Below are 7750 nucleotides of genomic sequence, written 5' to 3' on the forward strand. Positions count from 1 at the left end.
TCTCCTGTCCTCTGCTGGCATTGGACCCTAACCCTGACATATGAACCTTGCGAGGAACCAGTTACTTAAGCTTGGAGGTTACTCTGTGTAGTGTGGTGAGATAAAATACAAGGGATCCAGTGGAAGTTGAATTTGTAAAAATAAATGAATAATGTAATAATATGGACACGTCTCAGGAGCACAGAGAAGAGGCAAGAGGGCCAGACCTGTATGGACTGAGCACTCACACTGAAGACTCAGTGCTTTAAGCTCGGAGAGACTCAGAAACACTGGGTTTGCAAGGGCACCCCTGGATACGTCTACTGAAGACCAAAGCGTGCATGTTTGTTGAAAGGAAACTAGAAGAGTCATACAATCACAGACAGCAGTGTCTTGCAACAATGGGAGGTACACTCTGTATGGGGGCTTGGGAACTGTTGATCAAGGGCAAGGGAATGTGCTAGAAGTTTGATAATAAGAAAAGCCACGACAGCCCATCTCAGTCTGACAAGGCCAGGTGCCATGATGAAGGGTCAGCATTTTAATGAGTACAGACTAGGGCCAGCTACCTGGTTTGCAGAGCCCAATGCAGAATGACAAGATGAGATCTTTTTAAATGTATCAAGGCTTATATCACTTCCCAGTCCTTGGGCTGAAATCAAGTGTAAATGTATCAAGACAGCATAGCATTAAAAGGAGTCTATGGACAAACGTTCTGTGTGCAGGGTCCCAGGCAGCTACAGGGATCAGCCTCTAGGCAGATTCAAATCGCTGCAGTTTAACAAGGACACTGGCTGTAAGAGACCAGTTCACACCACTTGGGGGAAGACCCTGGCAGAGTTTCCCTGGGTGGACTTGGAGTTGAGAGCAAGTCTGCCCGTGAGCCGCCATCTGTTACTGTAGGAAGAAATGTATGTCCCAGGCTGTGGCATGGCCACTGGCCAGGGTGACAGAAAGTAGAAAGTCCTGCCTGGGGGTCTGTGTTTCTGTACCACCCTCCTTGCCTCAGGGTTTCCGGTCAGGGGTTCATTTTCTAGAGGTAGTGGTGGAACCAAAAAGGCATTGGTTGGTCAAGACCAGGGTCCTAGACTCTTGTGACACCCTCGAGTATAAAGCAAGAAGGCAGTCCATCTCTGGACTCTCTGGAAGGTGCCAGCGTGGGACTCCAGGGAAAGCCCAGAAGGATGGAGTCTCAGATTGCAACTTGGCTCAGAGACCTTTCTCCCTGCCACGTTCCTGGAAAGCTTGCCTGGGTCCCGCCTGCCACACATTCCTGGGCTTCCTGGCCGCTGAGCCCTGCAGGCTACAGAGGCTCTGATTACCACACCAGCTGAAGCCGTGGCCAGCCTCAGAAACAGGCAGAGGATGCCTTCGTCTCCAGACTGGACTACAGATGGCTGGAATATGGAAGAAGAGGGTGGGCAGAGGAGGGAGTCTCAACCTCTCAACAAGGGACACCATCTAAAGAATGGGTGGGCAGAACACCCATGAGAATCAAACGGATTGATTTAGTACGTGTCGGGGTCTCCAGCATCAGGTGGCCCGCCAAAGGGCTCAAAAGTATCACTTGCTATTTGTCATTTTTTTTTTTTCCTCCTGGTGCTGAGGGCCTTGTGCCTTCGAGGGAAGAATTCTACTACTGACTAAATCCCTAAGCCCTGCAGCGTGTTGTTACAAATCTCACTGACAGTTCTTCTCCTGGGGAGCTCCGTGTATACCCTGTTGTACCACCCAGGCACTTCTACAACCGCAGCACAGGCCTCGGTGACCACTTAGTGAGCGCCAGGGCTGCGACATCACGATTTAAAACCATCTCAGCAAAAATAGGAGGACGCTGATAAAAAAAAGGAGATTGTGCTAAGACACTGGGTTTGGTTTTGTATTTTTTTAAAAAATAAAGTTGTGCCTTAAAATCACTGCAAGTCCATGGCTCCTTTCTCTTTTCAACAACTGAGCAATATCTAAAATTAAGCCCTGAAGGGCAGCAGGGAGCTCAGTGGTAGAGTACTTGTCGAGTGTGTGCAAAGCCCTGGGTTTATCCCAGCTCCACTGCAAAAAAGTAAAATAAAACCTACAAACTCTAATGTTCGAGCACCTTTTGTGACTAGGATTCAGCTTTTATTCAATTTTATGCACACACACACACACACACATAAACACACACATAAACACACACACATTTATATAGCCCCTTTGATTAAGATGAAATTTGCTTTGTTTTATGTAATGGAAAGTCAACACAGAGCCAATGGCAGGTTTTCCTAGGAAGGACCCGGAACTTGAAGGTATGGATGGAAGCTGAATCTCCTTCATTCCTAGCTAGAGAGAGAGCCTTTAAACCAGGCCCCAGTGATGGGTAGATAGTGCGACCTGAAATCTAGCCTCTGCTGTGTAGTAGCTATCTCATCCAGGGCTCTACTGTCTTGCTCCTTGGTAATAACAGTCTGGTGAAGATGTGAGAGCTGTGGGGGGCAAGAAGGCAGAAAACTCGTGACTACAAAATTGCTGTAGAACCAGGAATCAGGGTGCACTTAATATCTATACCTTCTATGTGTTTTACATTTCCCTTTTTGTTCTGGGGTGTGTGTGTGTATTACATGCACATGGGTGTACATGCAGAGGCTGGGGCAGGACGTCAGCTGTCCTGTTCTACTCTGTCTTACTTTCTTGAAAGAGGGTCTTCACTGAATCTGTAGCCAGGCAGCTGGCCAGCAAGCCCCAGCAAACTCTGACTTCACAGTGCTAGGGTTCGAGGTCCGTGTGTGACCACAGCCAGCTTTTTATGTGGGCATTCAGGACTTGAACTCGGGGCCTCAGGCTTGCACAGAAAATGTTCTTATTCACCGAGCCATTTCCCCAGTCTCTAATTTTTTAAATTAAGTTTTGGAGTTAACATTCCAAGTAACTGCTCCTGCAGTGACATTTTCATATATCTGTGCCATTATACTCTGCTCATGTGTTTTTTTATCCACAGACATTCTCGGGAATTACATTATCAGGAGCTCCCAGAGAAACAGGACCAGGAGATTATATATAATTATTAGAGGAGATTTGTTTATTATTTATTTTCGCACAATTGGAGCCTCCGCCTTGGCTGTCCACAGACTGGAGAGACAGGGAAATTGGTAGCTTGTCGCTCGGTCTGTGAAGCAGAAAAGCTCATTCAGAGAGAGAGAGAAAAGAGAGAGAGAGGCTAGTGATACAGCTCCAGTCTGAGGCTTGAAAAAGAGGGTCAAGGTTAAGCCTGATTTTGCCGCCTGTGCTGTTCCCTCGGGGATGACTCTCCTCAGCATGTGTCTTCCCTTGCCTTCCCATTTGACAGACTCTCAGGCAGGGCAGAGCAGTGCTGGGCCTCAGATTCTGTGACTCTCCTTTCCCGCTGAGATACCACGATCACACAGGTAGTTTGCAGGGTCAAATGCACGCTACTGTGCCCTTCCCCCGCCAGCCACACCTGCACTTCTCAAGCGAGCAAGATTTCTCCAGCAATATCTGGAAATCCTTATGATGTCTTCTGTCTTGGGACCTGGGGGGTGGCAGATGCTGTTCAAGGTCCCACAGTCCACAGGACAGTCCCCACAGTGTAGAGTCGTCCAGCGTGCTAGGAGGGAGCACTGAGGTTGAAGCGCCCTATATTCCGGCCATCGAGAAAGCAGTGGGCTAGCTAACTCTAGCTCAGCTTTGGATGTGTTTTGAAGAAGGAACCACTCGGACTGCAGAAGTAGCTCTGTGGTTGAGTACTTGCCTAGCACATTGCAAGGCGCTGGATTTAGTCCACTGTGTGCACATACACACACATCACCACCACCACCACCACCACCACCACCACCACCACCACCACCACCACCAGAGAAAAGATTAAATGACCAGCCTAAAAGGAGTTCAGAGGTATGCTCGCCACCTACGCCCTATCCCCCCAAGACACTGTCATGGGCCCAACCTCATCTGGGAGCCCATTAGAAATGGAGATTCTGGGATCCCGCCCTTGTTTTAGATACTGAGTCAGAAACTTCTCTTTTATAAGATCCCAGAGAATTTTTTCAAGTTTAAGGAAAGGCCTAGTTGTCACTGCAGGATGACAGTCCCTAGACCAGGCCTAAGAGAAGCATGTGATTAACTTGACCTCACCTTTCCCCAGGGCTTGTCAGGAGTTGACCTGACAAGGGATTCTTCCCGTCTGACCCACACCCCAACCTTTGATTGACAGCTGAGTACTGATGGCGGGAAGAGGCCAGGCACATTGGAGTGGGATTCTGGTAACCCTGTCTTCCTCCCACCTGACCCTCTTCGCAGGCCTACATCCTGCTGGGACAGTTCCTTCTGATGCACAAGAATGAGGCAGAATTCCAGAGGTGGATGATCTGCTGTTGTGGTGCCACGGAGTACGAAGCCCGCCAGAGCTCCACCTGCCTGAAGGAGTGGTGTGCCTGCTTCCTGTAAACACCCTGGGCTGGCTGCTCTACCCCAGATAAATGATACCATCACCATCTACACCCAGGCTCCAGCTGTTGCTAGTGTTTCTAATTTTATTATCATTTGTGTATTAAGTGTCTGTGTGCATGAGTGTGTCTGTGTGTGTATATGTGAGTGTGAGTGTGTGTGTGTGTGTGTGTGTGTGTGTGTGTGTGTGTGTGTGTGTGATATACTAGTGTACCTGTTGGGGGGAGTGCTGATTGACACCAGAAGTTGGCACAGCTATCCTCCTTATTTTTTTAGACAAGGTCTCTCACTGAACTTGGAGCTCACTAATTGGGCAAGACTAGCTGGCCATCAAGTATCAGGAATCCTCCTGTGTCTAGACACATACCACCATACCAGATTTCATTTGATGTGGGTGTTAGGGATCCAAATTCAGGTCCTCCTATTTGTGTGGTATCTTAGTTAGGGTTTCTATTGAAGAGACACTATGACCATGGCAACTTTTATAAAGGAAAATATTGAGTTGGGATTGGCTTATAATTTCAGAGGTTTAGTCCATTATCATCTTGGTGAAGCATGGCGGCACACAGGCAGGCATGGTGCTAAAGAAGAAGCTGAGAGTTCAACATCTGGATCAGCAGGCATCAGGAAGAGAATGTCACACTGGGCATGACTTGAGCATCTGAGACCTGAAAGCCAGCCTCCATTGACACACTTCCTCCAGCAAAGCCACAGCTCCTAATAGAGCTGCTCCCTATGGGATTATGGGGGCCATTTTTATTCAACCACTACATGTGACAAACACTTTACTGACTGAACCATCTCCCCAATTTTTACACACACACACACACACACACACACACACACACAGAGAGTTTAATTTGTTTGTTTGTTTGTTGAGACAAGAGTTTTCTTTTCTAACTCAGGCTGGCTTGGAACTCACTATGTAACCTCAGCTGGCCTCAAACTTCCAAGTTGTGATTACAGGCATGAGCCACCATGTGTGGCTTTTCCTTAATGATGCATGAGCATCTTAAGGGTTTATGAATGTAAGAAAACCCAAATTCACCTTGAAACACACCCAGAAACCACCATCACTCTCTTTAGATGATATAATGCCAAATCGAACTCTCCAAAACTTATGTGACACTAGGCTTAGTTTTTCTTGAATGAGCATTAAAGTTCCAGTGCCTTAGTCACCGACTGCTATATAGCAAATTACCCCAATACACAACAGTTTAAAACAAACGAACTGAAAAAGAAGTCTGCTACAGGTAGAGTGAATGACCTGGCGATCAGCATCTGGAATGGGGTGGGAAGGATGGCACAACTGTACTGTGCAAGTCTAGAAACATTTGAGCTCCCAGAGCCCCCATAACAGTGGAAGGAGGCAAACAATCCCCCAAAGTTGACCTGGCATGCTCGCTGAGGCACACACGCACCACACACAGTAACATAACAATACCAATTTTAAAACTCTGAAATGCTTCCAACTTGGATTTCTCATTCTGGAACGTTTCAGATTTAGGGGTTTTGAATTAAGAATATGCAAGCCATCTTAAATCTGAACTCTAAAATTGGAAATACCTCTAAGTATTCTGGATTAGGACTTCTCAGCCTGTGTACAAGGTCCTAAGGGATAAGACTCAGAAGGTAACTCAGCTGGTTTTACCTCGCTGTCTCGTGAGGTTATAGACTGTTAGCTGGGTAGTAGCTTCCTCTAGGACTAGGCTGGAGGGTCCACTTCTAAGGAGGCTCCTTTGCGTGGCTGTTGGCTCTCTGTTCCTCATCACTGGGACTTCCACAGGGCTGCTCATGGCACAGCATGTGAAGAGAGGAGAGAGACAGAGAACACAGAGACAGAGAGAGAGAAAATACCATGCTGCTTCCTGTGACCTAGTCCTGATACACCCCTTCTGCCTGATTCCATAGTCTAGATTTTAGAAGCAAGTCATTCAGTATCCTGGGAACAAGTCCCTCTTCCTCGAAACAGCAAAGAATGCAGACATGTTTTTAAGGCCACCACTGTTGGGGTTTTCAGGTACAGCTGCACACAGTGAAGCTTCTCTTCCTAGCCATCCCCTTCCCCACTCCCAGCTCCTGGCAGCTACAAGATGATTTTCTGTCAAAGTTTTGCCTTTTCTAGAGATCCACACAAATGGAATAACACAGTATGTAGCCTTTTGAGATTGGCTTTTTAAATTTAGCATAATTCAGCTGATGCTAATCTACTACACGGGCTTTTTAAACTCCGAAAGGTTTTTCTCAGTGCTGTTGATGCCTTCTCCTGCTCGCATTCACTCTCCAGGAAAGTTTCAACAGTTTCTCCCAGGACGTAGGATGCCCTCCACTGAGGGTCCCTCTGACTACAGGAGCAGGAGCAGCCTGCAGAGGTAGGAGCAGAAACCGTGCAGTCCACAACCAGGGGGCCGGTAGATGGGTGAAGTCGGTGGGAAAACAGCGCTTTGTCATCTGGACAGGACAGCTCTAAGAAGGCACCCCAGGAGGGCCAAACCCTCACTTATCCAAAGTAGCCATTTTCTCTTTAATGCCCTGTGTCTACACCCTTCTCTCCCTACCTCACACCCCTGTCAGTGAGTGATTCCTGGGATCCCTCCAGTCTTCATGTTCTTTCTGGTTGCTGTGATACAGTATCTTGAAAAAATGCAACTTAAGAGAGAAAGGGTTTCTTTGGCTCACAGGTCCAGGTGACAGTCTATCTGGATGGTTTGCAATGTAACCAGCAGCAGGAGCTTGAGCTGGTTACATTGCACTCACAAATCAAGGAGAGAGCAATGTATGCATGCAGCTTCCTTTTTCCTCTTAAACAATCTGGGATCCCAGCCAGGGAACTGTGCCACCCACAGTGGGCAGGTCTGACCATCCAGTCTTCAGTTCCATTGGAAGCCTGCCTTTTGTCACATGATCTTGCAATCCCTCGGTCTAGAGGCAGAAAGTGATTCCCATCCTGTTGACTTACTCACCCGACTCTGTGACTTGCCTTGGCCAATGATATGGGGCTGCCTGAGGATTCTCCCACATGGATGTCCACTCTTTTGTGCCCCTACAGACACCCAGAGAAGAGCTACTGCCTTAAATGAGCATTGCTTGTCTGTCTTGGGCCCCAGAATGAATCTCAGGTGTGTTTGAGCTTACCCTAACTATAAGCAAGGACCAAAGACCAGCCAGGCTGCAACAGCTACCCATGTAGCCTTTTGGGGACCAGCCAACTCTCCACTGACTCACAGATGGAGTTACAAGAATCAAGGCTTGCAATTGACAGCTACTGATGTTTGGGGGCAGTTTGCTCTGCAGCAATATCCAACTGACACCTTCCTTCTAGTCCAGAACG

The 7750-nt window shown here is 47.7% G+C and overlaps 1 protein-coding gene across 7 annotated transcripts in view; it reads left to right on the forward strand.

Moving 5' to 3' along the window:
• The window catches only part of Banf2 (BANF family member 2), a 41199-nt gene extending 36727 nt beyond the window's left edge, over positions 1–4472 (forward strand). For all 7 annotated transcript variants that reach the window (XM_042276371.2, XM_016002225.3, XM_076570768.1 and 4 more), the window contains one exon: positions 4273–4472. In XM_042276371.2, coding sequence (XP_042132305.1) covers positions 4273–4419 — 147 coding nt within the window. In that variant the 3' untranslated portion in view covers positions 4420–4472. The remainder of the gene's footprint in view (positions 1–4272) is intronic.
• Positions 4473–7750: the final 3278 nt, after the last annotated feature.

Source organism: Peromyscus maniculatus, chromosome 4, assembly GCF_049852395.1.
Source record: "Peromyscus maniculatus bairdii isolate BWxNUB_F1_BW_parent chromosome 4, HU_Pman_BW_mat_3.1, whole genome shotgun sequence".
NCBI classification, from domain to species: Eukaryota; Metazoa; Chordata; class Mammalia; order Rodentia; family Cricetidae; genus Peromyscus; species Peromyscus maniculatus.